The 24,918-nt window shown below is 44.1% G+C and overlaps 1 protein-coding gene across 4 annotated transcripts in view; it reads right to left on the bottom strand.

Moving 5' to 3' along the window:
- The window catches only part of LOC139634518 (glutamate receptor ionotropic, kainate 5-like), a 446,396-nt gene that overhangs the window by 296,693 nt on the left and 124,785 nt on the right, over positions 1 to 24,918 (bottom strand). For all 4 annotated transcript variants that reach the window (XR_011693977.1, XM_071500988.1, XM_071500989.1 and 1 more), the window contains 7 exons: positions 19,033 to 19,146; positions 10,460 to 10,569; positions 9,471 to 9,644; positions 6,401 to 6,566; positions 5,782 to 6,007; positions 3,261 to 3,389; positions 441 to 562 (listed from right to left, as the gene is read on the bottom strand). Coding sequence is in view for 3 of the 4 variants with exons in the window: in XM_071500988.1 (XP_071357089.1) it covers positions 441 to 562; positions 3,261 to 3,389; positions 5,782 to 6,007; positions 6,401 to 6,566; positions 9,471 to 9,644; positions 10,460 to 10,569; positions 19,033 to 19,146 (1,041 nt within the window). In the remaining variant the exon portion in view is untranslated. The remainder of the gene's footprint in view (positions 1 to 440; positions 563 to 3,260; positions 3,390 to 5,781; positions 6,008 to 6,400; positions 6,567 to 9,470; positions 9,645 to 10,459; positions 10,570 to 19,032; positions 19,147 to 24,918) is intronic.

Below are 24,918 nucleotides of genomic sequence, written 5' to 3'. Positions count from 1 at the left end.
ATGTAAATTAGAATTTGTCTGCTCCACAATTTGCCTCCTCTGAGTCTGGACAACAGGCTGCAGTTGTTCCTGTCTGCTGAAGCACTGAGGTACTGACAGGAAGCAGACGCAGCTGAGAGCATCAGCACCATCGCCATCAAGCGTCCTGTACCATGTTACACAGTTTGCCCCAAAGTCAGCTTCACAACAACAACAACAACAACAACAACAACAACAACAACAACATGACTTTAACAATGGAGCCATTCAGCAGAATGGACGAGGTTAACGAGTGACTTGAATGAAGCTCATTCTGATGACACTGGACAGGCACACAGGCGAACAGGCGGACGACCTACTGAGGTGTTTGAGCTGAGGTTGAGGCCAGGGGCGGGGCAGGAGGAGGAGGAGGACGAGAGAGGAAGAGGAGGAGGAGGAGGAGGAGGATGATGAAGGTTTACCTCGTCCGTCTCTGCGGTTCGACGCGTCGACCACACAAACTCCATGATGGCCACGAAGACGGCGATGATGAGGCCGCAGATCAGGACCACAAAGATCCCACCGATGTTCTCCATGCCGAGGCCTGAGACACACAGAGAGTGATGACATCATTCTCATATTAATCATTGAAAACCACAAATATATCTTAAATATCTCTTCTATTGAAACTATGTTGAAAGGCATTGTGGGAAATGTAGGAAATCATCTTTCAGGCTGTGCTTCAACAGATTAGCCAGCATGCTAACATGCTGATGCTTAGCAAGTATAATGTTTACCATATTCACCATTTTAGTTTAGCATGTTAGCATGCTAACGTTTGCTAATTAGCAAAATATTGCTGTGATATGCTAACCTTCGCTCTAGCATGCTAACACCACCCTTAGTAAATGCTTCTTTCTCCTTCTCATCCTGAGAGAATCATGTTTGAGTATTTTTAAATAATTCTCTTTCCTCTTCCTGTAAAAAAAAAAAAAAGTTGTTCTCGGGATCAGTTACATAATTTTATCCAGTCAAATGTGATGTGGGGCGAGTCGCTGACTTTTTAAGCTGGAAAAACTGTGGTTGAGGTTTAAGCATCCTCCTCCTCCTCCTCCTCCTCCTGTAATGACACAGGTGAGGGAGGTGTGTGGAGCCACCAGTCCTCTACAGCTCCGTAATGTGCTTTATAAATACAGATTATTATACTGTGTCACAGATCTAGTCACATGTAAAAGAACCGATCAAAATCCTTCTTTCCAACATATTTCATTTCACATTAAATTCACAATTTCACTGTGACTTAAAACTTATTATGAAATCAGTGTGTAAATAAATAATTTAATTATAAAATGCTATAAACAAGGTTTCATCTGACAAAATGACAAAGAAAAATATACAAAAAAACCCCCCCAAAAAAACAAGCTGGATTTTAGCTTCTCATCTGAAAGGCCTGAGCTCATAACATGTCTTCAGAGAAAGGACTGAAAGCTTTTAATTTGGAGGATTTTCCTCACAGTGTCTTTCTATAATTGTGAGGACATGTGGGGCCTAAAACAGTAACACACACTTACTGTAATCAGCAATAAAAAGACACTTCATTAGTCTTAATGGGTCTTAACAGGATCTCAGTGGCTTCACACACACACACACAAACAGACACACACACACACACACACACACACAGACACACGGACACACAAACAGACACACGCAGACACACAGGGACAGTGACACTACGTTCCCGCTCTGGGAGCTGTATGAACAGATGACGGAGCAGCGGATCAATACTCAGACTGGACTCACATTCCTGTTACGATCGACTGATGAAACTATGATCAGAGTGAGAAAGTCGAACTGTCTCGTCTCATTACAATGAGACAAAATAAACGTACGTGGATCGGTAATGGAGACACTGAAGGAAAAATTCTGTTGTCACAATCAATTGAGAAAGAAAGACGGAGGATCGATGGAGGCGGACAAAAGGCAGAGACAGAGAAACAGGACGGTGGATGATGAAGGCTCTGTGGTGTCTGTTTTATGTTTTTGTCTCATTATGAAGACGAACAGGACATCAGCCTCACACACTCCCCGCTTGTCTCTTTACCCCCCCTGACATTTGTTCACCATGCTGCCCCACTTTGCTCAATAAAGTTATTGAAGATGGAAACTAAAGCTCAGCGTCAGTTAGCAGACTCCAGGCAGGGGACGTACGGTCGACTGAGACCATCACTCTGTCTGCAGACCACTGCTCTTGTCTGGAACAATAAGTTCAACTAATAACCTGCCATAGCTTCCTCTATAATGGACTCTCTGGATCTCTGTCCACTCACAGAAATGTCTGTGTTAAAAAATCCCCGAAACCTCCAAACGTGTCTCCACAAACCGACATCACAGCTGTTCTCCTGCAGAACATCTGGCTGCAGAGTGTGCTGACTCTGTCTTCACACTCTGGTGTTACATGAACACTCAGACGTGGAAACAGCTAATTGTTGTGCATCTTTTAATGATTGCACCATCTGCTGCTGCAGCTCGTCTCGTTCTTGAGGTTTGGTTGTTTGGTTTTAGAGCAGAAAAGTTGAATCACTTACTCAGCAGATTTATCAATGACAATTTTTATAATCTGTGAATCTATACAGGCAGCGGTTCCCGAACCTTTTCTGCAAGGCCCCCTCTTTTAAAGAAACACACTCTCAGACACGTTCTTCACTTCATTGTCTGTAATTAGTAAATTCTGCAACTTCAGTGCAACATCTTACTGAAAGAACTATATAAAGAAGAATAGAGTCACTTTTTGAGTGGAAGCTATTAAAAGCAACACTGCAGCATGTATCTGCTGCATCTGCTGCTTTCAAAAGACTTTCTCAAAACTGCCTCACTGCACAAAAAACTCCTCGGGAATAAAAACCTGAACAACCTGCAACAATTCCACTTCCTGGTGCCGCAGTCTTTTCAGTGTCTGCAGTGGGCTTCTTAGTGCTGCAGAGCTTCTCATGCAGCCGTCACTCTGAGCTCATCCTCAGCGTCCAGCTCTGATCTGGATTTTGTCTTGACTGAGGCGACTGCAACCGCTCACACAGGTGGGAGGAGGCAGAAGGAAGGAGTGTGTCAAACTGCAGCCTCGTGGTTGAATCAGAGGGGACATCGATGAACCGTTCTTCTTCTGTGGTGCTGTTCTTGTGAGTGATGTGATTTTATCTTCCAGCCGTGGAGGGCATGTGTTGGTGCCCTGCATGTCCAGATTTAGTTCACAGAGTTTCTGAAACAAACATCTGAGGGGTAAAGAGAGATGCAGTGACACCCACCTTTGGCTCGGTGGTCCTCCTCTTTGGGGCACTGTCCTCCCTCCCACCAGCGTCTCTTCAGGATCTCCAGCCGGTTGCTCTCCTGCAGCTGTAGAATCCCCAGAGTGATCTCGTCTCTGTACGGAGAGCCTGAGGAGGAGGAAGAGCCGAGTCAGATTCAGTCAGGACCCGAGTTACTGAGGTGGTCGTTTTCTCAACCCTTGGATATGGCCCAGAGCAGTCACTCCTGAAGTAGCGTCCCAACAGCGGCAGGTGTACCAGCCCTTGGTTGTCATGGTTACAATAATAAACACAAGGTCTGTACCAAGAGCGGTGTACCTACCTTCGTCACCATGGTTACTATAATAACAGTCATGTCTTGGTTAGGTTTAGGTAAAGATGATGATTTGGGTTAAAATAAGTTCTTCCTCAACATTAGACGATCTTTGTTGCCATGGTAACAATAATAACAACGAACGGTCATGGATGATAGAAACAACATAAACTGCTCCTGTCTCATGGGAATCGAACACCGCTCTCCTGGGTCATATTCATCCATCCACCCCAACCTCCTCCTGATGTGGACTTTGTTGCTCTATAAACTACGTCACCGCACTTTCCCCTTTGCTCCTGTCGTCATCACTACGACCACTAGATGTCGCCTAGCAACAGAACCTAACTATGGGTCATAGTGACCTGCTGACAGACGACCTGTGGGCTCGTTTTTACAGGACAGTCCGGAAACTGAAACTGTAAGAAACGTCTGGGTTTCAAATGTTTTAATATTCAACCACAGAGTTTCTCTGTAAATCCCAGTCAGGTCTGATGAACACTCAGCGCTGCTGCTTCAGCTCTTTACTTCAGTGTTTTCACTGAAGAATAAAGTCACTCTCAGCCCGAGTTCACCTGCTCGCCTCTGCTTTGTTAAACGTGTGTGGAGCCGCACTAACAAGCGCAGCAGGCTGAAACGTGAAGAGCACAAACAGAGACGAAGCAGCAGCTGCATCTTTTATACAAATCCAACATGTTCTCATCCTGCACCTGAGGTCTGTTCACCGCCCCACCCCCCCACACCCAGAGGTTATTCTCATGTCACTAATGTACAGCAGCACAAATGTCTGTTCTGTTAGCTTCATGCTAATATAAATCCTACTGCTCCCTGTCATTAATACTTTGTTCAATGCAGCTGTAAATTAGTGAACCTTCAGCCTCACTTCCTCTCTCATCCGTTCCTCTTCCATTAAAATGTGACACTGACTTTCAGAGTGACAGACAGCAGGAAGTGAGTGGCTGTGTTGTCAAGGTAAAAGACAAGTGAAGTCTCTGACACAGTGACGGCTCTGTAACTGGTCAGATGTTCTATATTTCACAGATATGGAATATCCCTCCTCCTGACTTCCTCTTCTTTCCTCTCTTAACAAAACTGATATATGCCTCTTTTATGAAAGACTGGAGCCTTAATCAAAGCCTTGAAGCCGAGTACCTCATTTGACAAGTAAAAAAAAAAAAAAACTTTTTTCCAAAATGGATGAATATGACTTCAGACATGAAGCCTGTTTTCATCATCTCAGACTCTTTGGGCTCTGTTTTAACAACCCAGAGCTCGTGGTCTGAAGCACTGAGTTGGATGGAAGTAGTTTGGGTTGGATGGCTCCACTTTCAGCTCCCAGAACACAAAATGACTCTTTATTTTTAAAGCCGCTGCAGGTTTTCTATGTTTTTCATGGCACTCAGCAGAGTTTCCCCAGGAGAGCACTGCCTAACCAGGGCACCGGGGTGATCCTGCTGCTTTTATTTGCATCAGTTAGCACAGGGGCTGACTGACAGGCCGGTCTCCCAAAAACTCTCCCGCTGTTCCCTTCCCTCTCTCCACATCTGCTCGTCCACCCTCCATTAACTATGCTAATGTATTCACTAATACTTATCACCAGAAACAAGTCTGTGTCAGACGACAAGGTGAGGGGCCAGACGCCGGCAAAAGGCAGAGCCGGTGCCAACCTGGCGTGAGGATGGATTTAATTTGCCAGGAACAGCAGCTGCACAAAGAATATGACCTGGTTAACGGCTGAAACAGAACCAACACACAAGGTGATGCACCGGGCGAAACACACAGCCTCAATGTATTACACACAAGATGTGATGTGACAGGAGACGAAACACATCCAGACTAACGTTTACACTTCATCTCCAGGAGGATTTAAAACATTCATCTGGTGGAAATACAGTTTTATTTTAATTCATCTTAAAGCTCCACACAGTCTAAAGGTAGTGATTGCTCTCAGCCCCACCCCAAGCTCCGCCCACCTGGGCCCACCATCCAACCTTGCAGGATTTCTCTTCTTTGGTTACGTTTGCTATATTTTTATTGGATAAGAAAACAGTCTGTGCCTTTAATTTTGGTGAAATTATGTTTATTCCTATATGAATATTTCAAAATCAGTTGAAGTACATTCCAGCTTCGACCTGGCTCGCTCGCTGCCTCCTACTGCCACCACCTCTCTCTCAGCTCTCATTAGGCCGGGTTATGGTCCCGTCCACTCACCCAGAGGCATGCCGATGCCGTAGCCTTTGGTGTCCAGCAGTCCTCCGATCTGCGTGAGGTTGCAGTTGAGGCTGCGGTAGTACTCGTTCATGGTGCTCTCCATCAGGAAGGCGTACTTGGAGTTGAGGACGCGGGCGATGCCCTCCTCAGTGCTCTTCACAAACACGCTGGGCTGCTTGGAGTACATGTAGTTCCACATCCGCTGGTACGTCTGGTACCGCGAGTTCTGGAGGAGGATCAGAACATGTTGGGTTGGGTGTTTGAAGTTTTTAAAAAAAAATTTATAACCTGTATTGGGTTACAACTGTTAAATGAAAACATATCACGATGTGTCTGACATATGTAGTTTACAGACAGGGCCAAGTCTTTGTGGGGCCATGAGGAGAATTTGATTTGGGGTCCCACCCCACTGCCTTAGCGCCTCTAATACTATTGACTCTTGTTGGTACTTGATCGTTCACAAATGTGCTTAGTGGTTTAACAACTTAAATCAAAGAACATGTTGCCAAGGACTATACAGCTAGGTGTTGTGCATAATAAATAAATACAATGAAAACACAAAATTAATAATGCACAGTGTATTCTTCAGTATATTTAAATACAAATGAATGAGTCTCACCATGAAGAAGGTCATGGTGGAGCCCCCGTGGATGGTGCCGTACTGGATGTTGGTTTGGTCAGCTAGATCGTCCGCAGACTCGATGGGAACCTCCATCCTCTGGACAGTGAGAAACGCTGCCAGGTTGGCCGTGTAGGAGGAGATGATGATGAGGGTGAAGGCCCACCTGAGAGGAGCAGAGAGGAAGAGCGGCGTTAACCTTTATTTACCCCGAGAAACTCTTTTTTCTCTCTCTCTCTCTCTCTCTCATTAAGAGCTGCAAGTGGAAAAGCAGGAGAGAGACAGATGGAGAGCTCTGCAGGAAACGTCAGGAGCTTTAGGTAAAAATCATCAACCTAAAGATGAACTCGGGCTGTAGAGACGAGCAGGACGTCTCCGCTGCAGAGGAAATGAGACGGAAGTGATGAGCAAGGGAATTAGGAGGAGAGGGGGAGAGGATGGAGGCAAACAGAGAGAGGGAAGGAGAGAGAGGTGAGGAGAGTCGTTATCATTGTCATGGACTAAATCTAACGTACACCACACCGTCTCTGGCAGCGTTCCCTCTCTTTTCTAAAGATCATTTCCAGGACTTTTCCAGGACATTTCAGTTATGACTCATATGACAGACAGGAATCACACCAACATGTTCCTGTCTGTGGAAGTCTGATTTAAAACAAGTGCAGTTTATATTTGGTTTATCTATGAGATTATCTCCTGAAATCATCATCAATTCTAGTTTATAACCTAAGCTTTTTTCTTATGAACTATATTAACCATTGCTGCCTGAACACCAATAACTAAAGAGTCTCCTACAGTTTTTCCTGCTGACAAATTGAGACCGAACTTTAGCTAAATGTAGATTCAAAGTTGAGTTAGCTCAGATTATTTACTGCTGCTGGGTCTGATCAGTTTAACTCACTTTAGCCTCTTTACTAGTAACAGGAAGTGACGTTATTAACCAGGTTAACCACACCCACTGTGAGCTACTGCTCATATCTTAAGTCATATTATGGTCTGTTTCACCTGAACAACGCAGCATTGGGTTTGAAGGGACACTAAGATGCCAGCAAAGTAAAACCAGCTGTTAGCGAGTATTTAGCATGTGTTTGACGAACACACAGTTGGCTCCTGTTCATTGCATTGACCTGGCTTCACATTTATTATTATCAACTCTCAGCAATGACCAACACATCTGAAACCTTTGAAACCAGAGTTGAATCACAAAATTTAAACCTTTAGCTACAGGCTAAACAAGCTAGCAAGCACCTGAGCCAAACATGCTAACACATTATTCAAAAGTTTTAAACAAGTTCATCTATATACCTGATAAAAATGACCACAGTTAACAACAATAGAGACATTTAAAGGATAATGTAACTTTATTCTTCAACCTGCTACTTGATATGACTTCAGGGTGCGTTCAGAGCTTTGCCAAACAAAACCAGTAACAGCCTATTCAAAATACTGTTGTTCACAAACTAGCCTGAACATCGACATGATCCTGAACATAACTTTGCCCTAAAATAGGAGAATGTTGTTATCATTTTTCAGGACAACACATTATTTCCCAGGCATTTTACTTTTTCTCTCATTTTCTTTCTGTTTTCCATGACTGGAAAACTGCTCAGCTGTTTTCCAGGTTTTCCAGGATGTGTGGGAATCCTGCTCTCATCAGTGTAATGTCACCAGATTCATGACCTGAGTCTGAAGTCATGTGACTGGAGTCCACCTCCCTCTCCACTCATTTGTCGATAAGCCTGCAACTTCAGTTCTACTCTTTTCCTTTGACTAATAGTCAGTCAGTCATCAGGATGCTGCAGTTTGTGCCATAGCTATCATGAGTTTTTATGGGGCCAAGTGCCCAGTGAGGCTGAGAGCTGTCAGAGAAAAGATGCTGATGGCCCCTCCAGTCCCTCCAGTATCACTCCACCATCTGTCTGACCACAGCAACTGGGACTGAGGGAGGCAGGGGGAGGAGAGAGGAGAGGAGAGGACAGGAGAGGAGGGGAGAGGAGAGAGAGGACAGGTTTTGGAGAGTACCGTAATAGTAATTTTCATCTCCACAGCCGACAAGAGGACGGAGGTAAATATTTAATATTTGTAGATTCAGGGTGGTGAATCTACAGGAGGAGGTGAGGAGGAGAGGAAGGTTCAGGACAGAGGAGCAGAAATAAAAAAGAAGAGAAATCAACATCATCATTTTTATGAGCGCCACTTTGCCATCTGTTCATCTTCAGCTGATGCTCCTGAGGGAGGGAGGGAGGGAGGAGAGGACGAGGAAACGCTTGGTTTTAACCACGAGTTAAGTGTCTGCGATGTGAGCATCGTTCACTTCAACAATCTGTGTCTGTCCTCAAATGTTCCTGTTACTGTCAGTGAACTGTGACCGTTAACGCTCCACACACAACATTCACAGAGGCTAATGTCAGCTTGTTCAGGATAATGTAAAATAATTTAGAAATATACAAACATCATTTCTAGGACACAGGGTTGCTCACTGATGATGTGCGGGCTTATTTCTAGGTTTAGGGGAGGAACAGAGTGGGAGAGCTGCAGTGTTGTAGCTTCATCTTCCTGTGTGTGATGTGACAGTTCACTGCGATATGTCTGGTGTCAGACCAGCACACCTGTCTGACACCTGTAACCACAGGAAAGCTAGTTAGTTTTTCTTTCAAACCTTCCTCCGTTGTTGTTGTGGTGTGTTCACACTCTGAGGCTGACCTTGCTTCACTACACCCACACTTCATCTGCTTAATTGCATCTCACTGATTAATTGCTGAGCTTGAGCACGACCGACATTCTGCAGGTACACTGGACGAGTTAGAGACAGAGGTACAGTGATGTAAGAATACATCCTGTCTGCGCCGGCAGAGGAGGGAAAGCACCTGTCACCTCAGTCCTCCATCAGCGTCACACTGAAGGTTCCGGTCACAGTCCGGCCGTGTGCTCAGAGGGACATACGGAGGTGCAGCAGTTGAAATAGATGAAGATAAACTTGAAGACACTCTACGTTTGTAAAGCATGAGTGAACTGTAAGTTGTTATGTTTCTGGAGGCATCTAATCCCACCCCCCCCTCCCCCAGGTACGAACCAGACTCCACTGACGCAGCGTGTGGACAGAGCCCGGGGCATGATCTCTGAGCCCTGCTGCATGAAGCCGCCCACCGGGAACCACAGGCTGTTCCCCAGCGTGTACTGGTTCTCCAGGATGTCCCGCCGCTCCCGCAGACACGGGTGAGGGTTGTACCACTCATAGGGGCTGAGCCTTGAGAGAGAAGAGGGGTGGGGGAGGGGGTGAGGAAAAAAAACATAATCAAAGACGTTAGACGAGATAGCAGAGACTAGACTTAGCCCACTTCCTGAGACATCACGTTCTCTCCAGGGGTTGGACTCTTCCACTGTCACATGACATAAAACAGCTTCTTATAACTGGCACAGTGAGCTCCCCCATCCAACATCACCACACTCCATAATGATTCTGATTAAAATTCACATCTTTTATTCTCCAAATAACACAGAACATGTGCTGGTTCTGCTTTTTAACGGACCTCTCAACCTGTGTGGTGCTTTCACTCAGATACTGACTACACCTGTTTTTAAGATTATTTTCTCAGAGGCTACAGGATGTTTTTACAAATGTGTTTGTCCCACCTGTCACACAGAGTTAAAGTGAAGAGACAGGAAACAGAAAGAAACAGATTCATTCAGATGTTCTACACAAAAGGAAAAAATATAATGACTGTGTTCAGTGTTAGACAGTTTGACTGAGGTGGTTTAATGTTACTGGAAGAGAGAGAGGCAAGCAGCAGAGAGACCTTCACTTACTGAGACTAAAATACAAGTGACAGCAAACCACAGCAGCAGTTTGTCATGTTGTCGTGTTACAAAGACAAACACATCTCAACAATTTAACTGAAACTACAACCTTTTTCCTCTGAGCAACAGGACAAATATTACAAACAGAAACTCAGATTTTCTGTTATTTATAGGTGTAAACATCCAGTGTTGAGTTCTACACTACACTAGTCAACACACACACACACACACACACACACACACACACACAGTAGGTTGTGTTACCTGGCGGCGAGGAAGAGGACGCAGCTGACGGCGAGGTAAGCCAACAGCATGAAGAGCCAGACAGCCGGAGAGAAGGGATCCAGGAAGGAGAAGTAACCTGGTTTACGACCCTGACACACACACACACACACACACACACACACACACACACACACACACACACACACACACACACGATTATTAAAGTTAGTGAAACAGCAGTTTGTTCTTCCAGCTCTTCAGTGAAGCTATTGAATGTTTACACTGACTGAAATATTCAAACCCAGGACTCATGTTTTTATTTCTGTCCCATTACAACAATATTCTATTGGTTCTATCATGTTGGTGTTTTTACATCTGTGATCATTACTGTTACTGCGCAGAATGAATCCACTGTAAGTTTGAACAAAGCTTGCACCATGAAAACCTGAGACTGCTGTTTTCTCCAGGAAAACGACAAACAGCACGAAATGAGTCTGGATTCCAGATGAGGAAATGATCATGAGTCAGTTTCAAATGCAGTGGCTCACAAACTCTTCTGTCATTTATGTGTAAGTACATTGAGACACTAACAGCACTTGTTTTGTATGCGAGTCCACAGACCGGTGGTGTTCTGACCCATGATGCATCAGGATATGTTGCTTTTCTATTTCCAAATGTCAACAGAGAAAAGCAGCAGTTTTATCACATTCACCAGATCCGCTCGCCATAAATACTGTATCTTGACTGCTTCTTCTGGCTTGGACTGAAAAAATTGATTAAAAAAAAAAAAAGTTTGAATGATTTTGCAGGGTTGGGTGTTTTTACAGTATTTACCATGACCACAGTTTCTCTCCTCTCTGGTTAACAGTTTCAGTTTGTTCCACCTCTTACTCAACAGCTGTGTCTCAATTCAAGGACCAAAGCTGTGGCCCTTTGCAGCCGCCGTACACCGTGAAGACCAAACTGAAAAGAGACTGATCCATGGAGGATTTCACTTTGCATCACCAGCTGTACCCACCTGTACTGTTCCATTGCAAGGCTTGACTTCTGTTGCCAAGCAACCTTAACAACACACAACTTTTTTTTTTTCCACAAAACTTGAGGTTTTAAGGTCCTTGGGTTTAACAGTTGTACCTGAAACCCAGTACATACATTTAAAAGCGTGGGCGCTGTGACACAGTCAGTTTTCAGATGCAGCCTCCGAAGGATGAGACCCTGGGACACGGCTTTACTGTGTATTTACTGTACCATGTAAAATAACATACACTCACTGAGCACTTTATTAGGAACACCTGTACACCTGCTCAGTTCTGTAATTATCCGATCGACCAATCATGTATCAGCAGCTTAAGGCACAAAACCTTCAGGAGCTTCAGTTGATGTTCACATCAAACATCAGAATGATGTTGAGGGTGATCTCAGAGTTTAGGGTAGATGAGGATTGAAATCCTTTACCTGTGTGTATTTGCTGGTTCTAAACATTAAATTCAAGTGGAAAAGCATGAAGTTTAACATCAGAGGAAGTTCTTATGTCTGCAGCTGACAGTGGTGAATTGTGATAATGACCATCTGTCAGTCACAGCGGCGCACATAAAACTGTCGACGTCTGAAGCTTAGAAGCACATCCCTGTCTTTCAGATTGACAGCTGTGTATTTTGGGAAATTACAGTGTTGGAATATGATGATTTTCCTTTTTTTTTCTCCTCAGCTCGTCACATTTTCTCAGCATGTAAACCTGCAATTGAAATAAAACAACAAAAACAAGATAAACCAGTAAACTGCAGTTACAAGCTTTTAATGACTGTGAGCTGATGTTCTCCGGTGAGTGGCTTCCCATCGACCCATTTCATCACCTCCCCTCCCCTCCCCGCTGTTTATGATGCCTGGTCCCCCCTGTTGTCCCCCTGAAAAAGGATTTGGCAGCAAAGAGAGTCGAGGAACTCCCAGATTGGACCCAATCAAAACAGATGATTGGAGCTGGAATGAAGGCAATCAACTTTTGTCCATTCTGGCTCATTTAAAAGAACATCATGTGAGGTTTGGCAAATATCTGAGACAATTATCTAATGCCAGGCTGCTTTGTACCTCTGAATCAGACTTAGATGTTCTGTGTAGACAGCTGGATCACATGTTAAAGGTAGTATTGAGAGATGGATTAGTTCCGGGTCTTGCTCACGAGTGAGGGTAAGATGGAGCGGGAGACTGACGGATGGATTGCTGCAGCGTCAGCAGTGATGTGGATGCTGTAGCGGAGCGTTGTGGTGAAGAGGTCGATACACCGGTCGATCTTCGTTCCAACCCTCGTCTATGGTCATGAGCTGTGGGTGGTGACCGAAAGAATGAGATGGCGGCTGAAATGAATTTCCTCTGAAGGGAGGTTGGTCTCAGGCTTAGAGACAAGGTGAGGAGCTCTGACATCTCGGGGGAGCTCAGTGTTGAGCTGCTGCTCCTTCATGTTGCAAGGAGCCAGTTGAGGTGGTTTGGGAATCTGATTAGGATGCTTCCTGGGCGCCTTCCTTTGGAGGTTCTCCAGCACATCCAACTGGGAGAAGACCAAGGGGTAGACGCAGAACTGGCTGGAGAGATGACACATTCCATCTGGCTTGGAAACAACTCGGGATCCCCTAGAAGGAGCTGGAAAGTGTTGCTGGAGAGAGGGACGTCTGCAATACCCTGCTTAGCCTGCTGCCGTGACCCAACCTCAGATAAGTGGACGAAAATGGATGGATGGATGGGTGGGTGGTTGGGTGGATGGGTGGGTGGATGGACTAACATATTGTTGGTTTGAGTCTGTACATGAGATTTGGTGACACTAAGAAAAATAGAGAGTAGCACCGTGGAGCCTTATACTTTCAACAAAACCACAAGCAAACAGACAAAAAAGTTTCTCTCCGTCTGATTAATTTCCTCTGTTCTTTTCAAACTACAGAAAAGAAGAAAAGCAGCATTTCAAAGTCAGCGGCCAATTTCTCCAACTTGACAGCAAAAGGTAATTTTTTCACAAACACTGAATTACAACATCTATTTGCTGTGTTTTGGATATTTCTTCCTCTGCAGGCAATGAAGATTCTCCAGCTACATTACTTCAGTACATGATGAGTTGTGGGCCATAATCCTCAGAGCTTGTTCTGACCTGATGTGGTATCAGGGAGGCGGGTTTATTGCATCAGGACACTGCAGCTGTGGCGCCTATCATGTAAGCTGTCAATCACCAAAACTCACAACACTCTCTTTGAAGAACTTTCCCTGTAGTAACTGGGGCTTTGAAATTCTCCCTGCAGGCTCCTGAAACCAACTGAGATGAACCAAAGAAAGAGGAAACATGCCACATGAAGGTAACAGCAGAGAGATGTCTTCAGGTGTATTATTATTTGTATCTATTTCAGAGGTTTGGTTTTTCCACTTATAAAAACAAACCTTAACCTATAGTGATTAACATGAAACAACATACTGAAACAAGTTTAAAGAGGTTGACAGGAATCTGTTCCTGTGACCACAACATGTACCAGGTTGGACACTTTACAGAGAAAACCTCAGTGCTCTCTGTACCTGGTTCTGGAAGTAAAAAGTCCCACTGAGTTTTCCTATAGACTTGTTAGGTGACTCACAGTTGGAGCTCTTTTCTGACTTGTATCAACAGGAAACTCTCCTGGTTGAATCATCTGCACAAACAATGAACAACTGCGTTAGAAAATAGTGGAAATAAGTCAAAGGTACACCCCTGTGGACAGACACCTTAAGAGAGAAGTTAACTACACTCCCAGGATGCATTTCACTAAGAAACATCCAGTAACAAAGGTTGAAATTCTGTTGTGACAGTGAGCTGAAGCTTAAGGTTATGATGTTCACAAATTCAGCTGACAAAGTGTCATTTTGTCAAAGTGAGTCAAAGGGTGCTAGTTTCAAAACGATGCAGTCATTTCCCGTCCAGCGCCCCCGTAGTTTAAACAGCAAATACTCTTGCGCCCGTCTGAGCACCGATGGGCATGTTGGTCTTAAAATGAGCTGTGGTCACGTGCATTTTTGGCAAATTGCTATGCTGCAGAATGTGACTGTGCAGTTGACCAACAAAAGCTTGATCTGAAGTCAGTGGTGCAGTATGTCACTGTGCAGCTGTTCCACAGTGCTTCACCAGAGCCATGACCCAAGACCGCCCACTGTGTTGACACCAGGCTGCACTATAACCACACACACACCTTTACATCCATCAGACTGGTCGGTTATAACTCAATATAACATGGAGATGCCCACAAAGTCCGTGCACCTAAGACCTACAATCTAGCACTTATAATAATAACAATAATATAACAATAATTTATCATTCAAATATTAACTGAGGATGCAAAGCATGGACTGCATCCTAAGTTTAATATTTAGCACCAGGCCTGTTTGGTGGAAACCTGCTGGTTTCCTCTACAGAGAAGCGCTCTTGCTCACTACCAGGCAAATCTGCCGTTGTAATAGCAGTCTGCTAAGGTGCAGGTGCCCATGATTCAACCCCTCTGAACCATGGACCTGGCACTGAGGCAGTTCTTTTCTGGTTAAAACACAGCCCCACACATGTGCGGTGAAGAAGCTGTTACCATGCGATAAAAACACAGCTGAATAAAGACAAACATGGGCTGATATGAAAAATGACAAATGGCTTCTACTTGAAAAGTTAACAAGCTAGGGATATGAGGTTTTTATGTGATTGCACTGCTATGCCAATAAAGGCCAAAAGTTAAAGATCTAGTTGCTGTATTAAAGATGCATTTTGATGACGGAAATATGCATCAACACATGAAGAACCCTGCAATAAAAGACGAAACACTGAAGACAAAACCATCAATCAATAACTGTAAATATGAATGACCCTTTGTGTCAGTTTTAATCAGTCAGCCTAATTATATTCTGTTAGTAAATTAATGTTTAGCTCCTTAGAAATCTCTGAATAATTTTCCAAACAATAACAAACCTCATTGTTGAGGAAGCAACAATGACAGCGCTGTCACAGCTGTCACAGCTGGTATCTCCATGGTGATGATGTCAGAGCTCCTCGTACGCGCTGTAATAAATTGTGGTTCTGCAGATGCAGTGAATAGCAAAGTGATAATACATTGAGCACTAATGAATTGGGAGCAGCAGCAGACATAAATTTACACTGTTCAGCACCGGGGGGCAAGAACGCTGATAAACACGATGGCACATCACTAATGTGTGTACATAAGTCAACAGCTTGAGCAATTAAATAGATTACCATCTTTAAGTCTGCTCGCAAGCTATTTAGATACATGCTGCATATGTGTGTGTGTGTGTGTGTGTGTGTTATAATGTGCATGAAGCTCTTTATACTTCCCTGCACAACCGTATTGTTTATTTAGTTGCTTCGGGAATCACAGAGTTGTTATGAGATTTAATGTGTTGGTTTGTGTGATGCATTCAGGAGCTTGTACACTCTCAGATATTAATGTACTGCTCATGCAGGGTGGGGGTGGGGTGTGTGTGGATGTGTGGGTTTCCTATGGCGTCCTCCCACAGTCCAGACACACGCAGATTAACTGGTGACTGGAGGTGTGAATGTGAGCGTGAATGGTGGTTTGTCTCTGTGTGTGAACCCTGTGATAGACCACACCTGTCCAGGTGCACCCCGCCCTCACCTAATGTCGGCTGGGATTGACTCCAGCCCCCCCACAACCCAAAAAGGATCAATGTATTTTGTATCATTATAGAAATGTAATTTCTAGGAGATGGGGTTGGTGTGTGTACATGTGTGTGTGTGTGTGTGTGTGTGTGTGTGTGTGGATGTGTGTGTGTGTGTGTGTACTTGTACTTGCTACATAGTAAGGACCAAAAAGAGTATTTTACTAACAGAGTGAGGACATTTTGGGAAAGTGAGGACATTTTGGCCGGTCCTCACTTTTTGAGACACCTTCAAATCACATGTTGAGGGTTCAGACTTGGTTTTAGAGTTATGGTTAGAATTAGGTTTAGGTTAAGGTTAGGGTCAGGGTCAGGGTTAGGCTCTCAGTTGTGATGGTTAAGGTTAGGGTAAGGGGCTAGGGAATGCATTATGTCAATGAGAGTCCTCACAAAGATAGAAGTACAAGTTTACATGTGTGTGCGTGTGTGTATGTGTGTGTGTGTGTATGTGAGTTTGTGTGTGCGTGTGTGTGTGTGTGTGTGTGAGTTTGTGTGTGTGTGTGTGTGTGTGTATGTACACTATCATCAGCATGGCCTGTTAGCCAGTTTATCTACTGTGCATAATGGTGACTGGTGCTGCACTTGCTAACAGCAGCCTGTGTTTAGTGGAGTGAGTTAATGACGCTCCAGCTCAGACTGGATCAGGAGGCTGAAGTCCGGGTCCAGATCTCTGATCTCATCTCTGACTGCTCATTGGTTCTGTGGCGTGAGAGCGTAAACTGCCGCTGTGGGCCGTTAGCATGAGTAAAACGTGCTCTCTGTCGACTTAATCCTGAAATAAACACTGGAGAAAAAAACGCAGCCTCAGCTGGACACACACTGAACAGCTGACTGAGCAGGAGTCAGTACACTGAGGTTCTGACAGTGGACTGGATCAAAGATGGAGGACAGATGGTGGAGGTGAATACTGATGAGTTGCAGATGTACACACATCATCAGTCTAGCCTCAGCGGACTCACATCATTATGTTTAATGACTAAGTTAAGTGTTCTGCCTCTCACTGATCTCTGTCACAGCACAGCACCGACACAACAAACAGCGCTGTCCACGGTTCTGAAACAACAGCCAAGCAAAAGTCCAACCAGTCCTCGACAAATGTATCCCAAATAAACAATTTTCAAGAAAAGTCAATAGAAAATAAAAGAATAACAGAACAGATTAAATATAACACAGTCTACTTACAGATTTTGATAGTGAGAAAGTGCTCGCTGCACTATTAGCTAATGCAAAACTCAAATGGAAAACAGTGAGGAGCTGTCATGCAATAAACTGCAAGTTGACATGTTTTTCACATGTTGTTCCAGCTTTGCCCTCTGACTGTTTCGTCCTGGCCCATCTATCTGGTCATTTTGTGCCTGGGGCAAGATACACAGGGTTGGGTCTCAGGACCATGTCTGATTTGTGCTGAACAACACAACAGTTACTGAATGAGGCTGAAAAACATGAATAAACTATTAAAAACTGTCCAGCCAGTAAAAGCAGTGAAGAACCTAAGATAAAAGTTTCATGTGATCAAAGCGGGAACGTTGGTGAGTACAGTATCTGTTGTCCACAGGTGCTTTATACTGTATGAAAAGTTTCTCCTTCAGGTCATTAAATCCCTGCAGCACCTGAAGGCAGCAGGACACATATGTTGGTAAATCTGCAGCCTCAGATTTGAAAAGTCCCTGGTGACAAATCCTGCTTTCATGTGATAGACCTGCAGAGATTCAGAGAGATTCAGCAGCTTCACGGCTTCTTGCAGCATTATTGTTTTTATTGCATCATATTCTCAGGTATTTATTCCTCATATTTGTCCATCACCTTTATGTTTTTTACACATCAGTCGTCCACACTAAATGTATCCAAGCAGCTGTAACTGAAACTTCTTTAAATTTCAACGCTCTTTCCTCTGGACACAGGACGAACGGGTCATATTAACACATGAAGGACTTGCTGTTCTGTTTGCGTCTACATCTCCAACTCAAACAGGTTCATTTCAGACCAACAGGAAGTGGAGAGACATGAAGCGGATGTTTCATATTCTAGTCAGGGAGGGTGTCACCAATCCTCCCTCAGAGGCTGAAAACTCATTTTTCGAGCAGCAGCTCCTGTCCTGTCCCCCCTCCCCCCAACTGAATCATGTCCTCTCTATGGAAAAAAAACAGCAGAAGAACAAACATGCCCTCCATCTGTGTCCTCAGCTCTGATTTTATCGGCCACCCCCCCATGTGATCTCTCTGGTCGCAGGAATATTTGCAGTTGCTTGGTCCTGAACTCACAGTTTGACCCGAGCAGCCGGGCGCTGCCGTCGCCTCCAGCAGCAGAGCTCCTGCTGAGGAGGGGGCTGCTGCTGTTGTGACTGAAGCAGTTTCTCTGTGAATTCATGGACTCGTTGGCTGGATGGAGGGAGAGAGGCAGGAAATGTCAACAGGTGCAAACGCCCTGTTGTTCAGTTTGTTTGTGTCGGCTCTGCAGGCTGCACCTTTAACATAATCTGAAAAACAAACTGTAAAAACCCTCAGCTGAATGAATCATAGGACGCAGCTGGAAGTCAGGGTTTAAAACGTGTGGAGGACCATTAATGAAAACACATATATGTGAGCTGTTTTAAATATATACATCTTCAGTAGGAACCAATGAACTTGAAGAGGAGAGAAAACAGAGATTGTTGAGAGACGGACTCACACACTGTTAAATTGTGCCTTTTTATGGGACTTGCTGTCAGTAAGAAAAAATATAGCATCACAAAAGCTTTATCCTTCAAATGACTCATCATTACACTTCCATAAAACAGGAGGATTAAAAAAAAAATCCCAAATCTCTGGATCTTATACCTGACGGTGCCGTTTGCCTGGTAAACACCTGAGCTTTTCAAACTCATAAACGTAGGATACTACTCGGCTGATGAGTTAAAGAGTTAAATAAAGATGAAGTGAAAGTGAGTTTACCAGATGAACTCGGTAGAGGATGCTGATCCCCAGAGTCATGAAGGGTTTGGAGAAATCGATCACCTTCTCTCTCTCTGAGGTGATGGTGAAGCCGGCAACCGCCAGGTCTGCTTTCTGCAGAGAGAGAGAGAAAATGTTTTCAGTTTTAGCCACAAATGTCACCTTAACACGACCTGCAGAGGTGAGAGGAAGAGGGAGATATCTAGAGCTGAACTGGTTTGATGATGGAGAGAAAGAAGAGGGAGGAGTGGGAGTGAAAGAGGAAGAAGAGGAGAAGACGGAGGATTAGGAGTAAACAGGTTCTGATGAGAGAGAACACAGACAGAGGAGGAGCCAGTAAAAAAAAATAACATCAAAGATGAGAAAACAGTTGGAGGAGGAGGTCGGTGGAGGTCTGAGAGGAAAAAAAAAAGCAGCAGAGGACGACAAAAGAAAGGAGGAGGTCAAGTGGGGTCAGTCGTCACAGACATGAAAAATGAGCTGATGCACAGGTGGAGAGAACAAAAACAGAAACTGGAATATCAATCGAGTCTATGTGAGATGAGCCTGTGTGGTCTGATCACGAGCTGCCGCCTCGAGGTCGTCTCCCTCCACCACTCACACTACTCTCAGATCACATCCTGTTATTCCAGAGTCATTTTAACCATTCCTGTCTGAAATTTTGTCATAATTGCTGTGTGACTTCTTTGACCTTTGACCACCAAAAATCAAATCAGTTCATCCTCAAGTCCAAGTGAATGTTTGTGCCAAATTGGAAAAAGTTCCTTCAAGGCGTGACTGAGATATTGTGTCCACGAGAATGGGAGGGATGGAGGGACAAGCCGAAAACAACATGTCTCTAGCTCTGGCTGACAGAGATCATGGAGGGGGGGGTCTTTATTCCTCTCTATGTCTAATGGCTCCTCATTTACTCTGTAATGACCCCAACAACCTCCAGTGAATTACACTCATGTTCTACTGTTTTGCATTAACAGAAAAAAACTGTGTTTTTCTGCAGTGATGCAACGTTTGCTCCGAGCTCCGGGCTGAGGGTGTGAAACTGTGTCGAGATGCAAAGCATCAGTGAGATGTCACACTGGATATTTCTATTTCAGACACTCAGCCTGTTTTACATTAAACATTAACCCCTGGGTGATGTTGCTCTGGGGTATCTGACGCCTGCTCCCTGGAGGACTAGTTTAGATTAACAGCCGTCAAACTGGATTCTGGATTTAAAATGTCTAAAACTCTCCATAGGAACTTTTCAGACACACTCCACTTCTTCCTCATCGTCCATCTGTATGATACAACAAGTCCTCCAACCAGTCCTCCAACCAGTCCTCCAACCAGACCAACCATCAACCCTCTGATACGACCCATAGGAGTGAAATAGCGCCCTTATGGTGGCAGGCGTACTTACTTACTACTTACCTTTGTCGCCATGGTTACCATAATAACAGTCATGTCTTGGTTAGGTTTAGGAAAAGATGGTGATTTGGGTTAAAATAAGTATTTCCTCAACATTTGACAGTCTTTGTTGTCATGGTTACAATAATAACAAGTTATATAAGTTAAATAACAGTTTCTGTACCAGGCTGTAAACATGTTTCTTTCTGCTGTAAAGACATTTGAACCTGGGAGTCTGTGGGACTGACTCACTGCTGGAGCCAGACTCTAGTGGTCGTTAGAGGAACTGCAGCTCTCAGCTCTTCACTCTTGATGCTTCATGTTTCACACCTGGAGGCTGACGATTGGTCCTGGACCATCAACAGAAATGAGAACCACCATTTTTGTTGCGGCTCTCTGCGTCAGTGTGAGGATGACGATGATCACTGTCTGTTCTGACTGATTCTGTGCTGAGACTCTGATTAAACAGCCATCTCATATTACGAGGCTGAGCTCCTGATTTTCCAGCCACAGAGCCACAATTAAAGGCAGCACCTTTGTACCTAACGCCTGAACCTTTTTTGCAGAGATTCTGGGGTTTTAATGAAGTATTGATTTTTATTGTGCAGAAGTCATTGTGGAGGGCACGGCTGCTGCTGAATGCATTACAAGTTAGCAGTGAATTGTTACTGTGCAGCTTCCAGGGGACTGATCAAAGCTTTTGTTTCTGCTGGTGCTCTATGGATAAATCACAGATCTCACGCTGGTCCCATTTCAAGCTGAGACCCACTTTAATTTAGTCCACACCTTCATGCTTCTGACAGGGACTTTTCTAATTGTTTCCCCTTAAATAACAAATTCACTGATATCACAGTGACCATGTTCTCATCTCTCGCTGTAGAACGGGGACAGACAGTGAGGAAGACCTCTATGGCTCACACAGGACTTCCTGGACTACCTTCAGACCGTTTGCTGAATCAGTACATGAGATTTTTAAGAACTCGAGCTCTGCAGGTCTGCAGGCAGTGGCCCTAGGCAAAAAAATGTCCAGGGAGCCCCTCCAATCAGCATTCTTCACCATTGTATAATAAATAATCTGACATTTATGAAAAATGTATGAAATGTAAACTTTTTTTTAATTCCAAAAGTTCACATTAGTAGAATTTTCATAATATAAAGAACATGAAAAACCTTGTAATTTTCAAAATATAGTTTTTAAGAACATTGAAAACCTTTAAATAACTGAAATGAACTTCAACATTATCACATTCTAAAAAACCTACTTTACAAGTCCAGTGTTGACCAACACATGAAGCCCCTGTAAGGAGGTTTCCTACTGAGCCGTGTTGGCAACTTTGTGAATTTCTCTCTAGATCTGGTGACTTTAAAAAGCCTTTGGCGACATATCTGTAGACTTGTTGGACAGACCTGATCTCCTGCAGATGCTCTGACGTGGCTCTGGACTGACTATGTTAGAGTGATAGATTTTGATGCACATTAAGGAGCTGCTTGAAAAAAAAAAAAAAAATCAAATTATGTTGGTAATTCCGTCAGTTTAGTTTAATTTAATTATCTTTAGATAAAAAATAATAATATTAAAATAAATATGTGCATGTCTGCAGGGTTGGAAGCATTAGTCTGATGTACTGCTTTAATAAAAGTTTGAATGCAACAGCAATAAAGAACAACATAGAACTGAACTGATAGATTTTCTTTTAGTTAGCTTGATTTGCATCACAAACGTTCTCATTATTCTGGGTTAATTTACATGATGGAAGTTAAAGGTTCACGTTGCAGAGCCTAGGACTCGTTCTCATTATAACAAAATTCTGTGACTGAGCTTTGTTGTGTATTTTAATGAAGATATTGTCATAATACAGATCATAATGTCCTCTTGATTTCCCCTGACAGTGCAGGGCTCCACTGTGAACGCACACGGAGGATCTGGTTGTGTATTTTAGATTTCATCGTCAGTGCAGCAGCTGCAGGAGGAAAACTTGCATGGGCATTTAAATTCCCATTTAATCATTCAGCAGACACTTTATCCAAAGTGACTCACAAGTGAGGAACATCAATAAAGCTTCAGTGCAGGAGGAGATGTTGGTGTTCAGACCAAGCACTGCATCTGTTAATAAGTGCAAGGAGCTCAAGTAAAGAAGCCACTGAAAGTTCAGAGCCAGAGCCAGTTAGACATGTTAGAGTGTTAGGAGAGGAGGTGCTCTCTGAAGACATGAGTCCTCAGAGGACAGAGAGGGACGCCCCTGCTCTGACAGACTTCAGTATCTTGTTCCAACATCAGGGAACCACAGACCAGAACAGTCTGGACTGAGACTGTCTTTGCCAATTGTGTTACAGCAGCACGACCAGGCTGTCCCATTTTGAAAGCTCCTTCAAATGCAGCTGAGAAGTGCGGTCTTCTTTTCAATTTGATTTGGGTGCCATTGTATAGTGACATGTGATCCATTCAGGCTGATGGAAGACCAAACGAGCTGCTGCGTCCTGGACCATCTGTAAGTTTGTCTGTGCACAGAGGAAGACCTGCCAGAGGAGCACTGTGGAAGTGGAGGCAAGAGATAACCATGGCCTGGACCAACAGCTGAGGAGACAGATACAGGTCAGAGAAGGAGAGCTGGACATCAAACACGACACGACGCTCCTCCCAACCTCGGTTGGGGTAAGAGATGAAGAGGGATGCTGATTTTGATATCGTGATGGAGAGACTGATTGGCCGGGATGACCAGTTGTTCAGTCTCAGAGAGGTTGAGTTGAAGGTGTTTGTTCATCCATGTGGACGTGTCACAAAGACAGTGGGGTCGTCTGGTGGGATGTGTTCCAGTTTAAACGAAGAAAACAGCATCAGTGCAGGTTTTCATCGTGTGTTTCCAGCAGCTACACGTGAATAATGAAGTCTCACGTCTGAGTGTGGGTTTAACCTTGCTGCGTAAACACGGCAGAGTGGAATTAAAGTTGAAAGATAATCTCATTAAGGTTAAAGTCAACAGAGAAACGCAGAGTGGCTCCGTAGTGGAGCGTTTATCTGGACCCCAGACACCTCTGCGCTCCTTAATTAACACTTAATTGATTAACGAGTAGACACTTGTTAAACGAATTTCACCCACTTTCATCAGACTCCTGGGCCTCATCGCGGGAAAAAAAGCCTGTGTGTGTGTGTGTATGTGTGTGTGTGTTTGAAAGCATACAGTTGTTTTAAGAGCTTCCACCTCTAAAATTTTTAATAAGAAAAAACTGGACGGGAGAGGGTTACATAGAGATGGAGAGAGAGAGAGAGAGAGAGAGATGAAGAGCATTTGCGACTTTTAACATATTTAAATAAAACACATAGAGTCTCTGGATACAGATAAGAGTGTGAATACCTGCTCTGTGTGTGTGTATGTGTGTGTGTGTGTGTGTGTGGGATCCCGCAGTGTAATTGAAACAGCTCTGTATAATTAGTAAGAAAAAAGACAGTTGATTAGCCTCTTAATGGTCTGCTTGTGTTCCCCATTTTCTCTTTCTGACACACACACACACACACACACACACATTATTAGCGTGTTATTAGCAGTATTAGACAGGAACCACCAACGTGACAAACAGCAGTGCAGTTATGTGGAACAGCTTCACACACGTTGGTGCTTCTACACCTGTGAGGACCAAGCCTTATCTCCAGAACCAGGTCTGAACCTTCAAACAGCTCCAAGAGCCAGAGTTAGCATTAGCACAACCTCTAGCACTGTGTCAGCCACTGCCAGTTACAAGCTAACAAACAACATAAATAAAAGATGCTAACTATGCTAACGGTTCTGATCCGTCTGCTAGTCTCTGATTCTGGTCTCAACAGACTCCTCATCTGAGTCTGGGTCTGACTGAGGCTCCAACATGAGGCTGAGTCTCTCTGATGTTTCCTCCTCTAGCATCTTCATCCTCTCTGCTCTGTCACCTGGACACCTGGAGCCAGCAGGTGGTGGGCGGGGCCAAGGCCTGATCCAGGTGTCAGAGTAGATGAGCTTCAGTTTTTATGAAAACATGTTCAACTGAATATGAATCGTAGCAGAGGATGTTTACAGAGTTTAAAACATCTGGAGGATGATTAAGTTGCATCATCACTGAGTATTTTATGAGACTAATAAACTCAGTCTTGTCTGAGCTGTAAACACCTGAACTGAACCCAGCAAAGTTCCCGATCTGAACCTGTACCACCTGGACAAACTTCAACTTAACAGAACCTGAACTCCTCCAGTCTAAGTTTATGTCTAGTTTAAACTCCAAAGATACAAAAAGTTTCACCAACAGCTCACATGTGTAACTACCATGGAGATGCAGCGTAGCAGCGTTTTAACTAGCGAGCCCTGTGATGACACAGACAGGAAGCGGATGGACTGGATTTTATTCGTTATAATCAAACAGAAGTGTGAACACACAGCAAGGCAACATGCTCACACACACATTAGCACTCTTCCATGATTGCACTGGCTCTAACATTGCTTCTGCGTTAGTTGTTATGGCAACAGGTGGGCAGGG

Source organism: Trachinotus anak, unplaced genomic scaffold (assembly GCF_046630095.1).
Source record: "Trachinotus anak isolate AG129_WGS33_773 ecotype Australia unplaced genomic scaffold, CSIRO_AGI_Tana_v1 ptg000016l, whole genome shotgun sequence".
Lineage (NCBI taxonomy): Eukaryota > Metazoa > Chordata > Actinopteri > Carangiformes > Carangidae > Trachinotus > Trachinotus anak.
The sequence above is the reverse complement of the archived record's forward strand: the minus strand, read 5'-3'. Positions and strand labels throughout refer to the sequence as shown.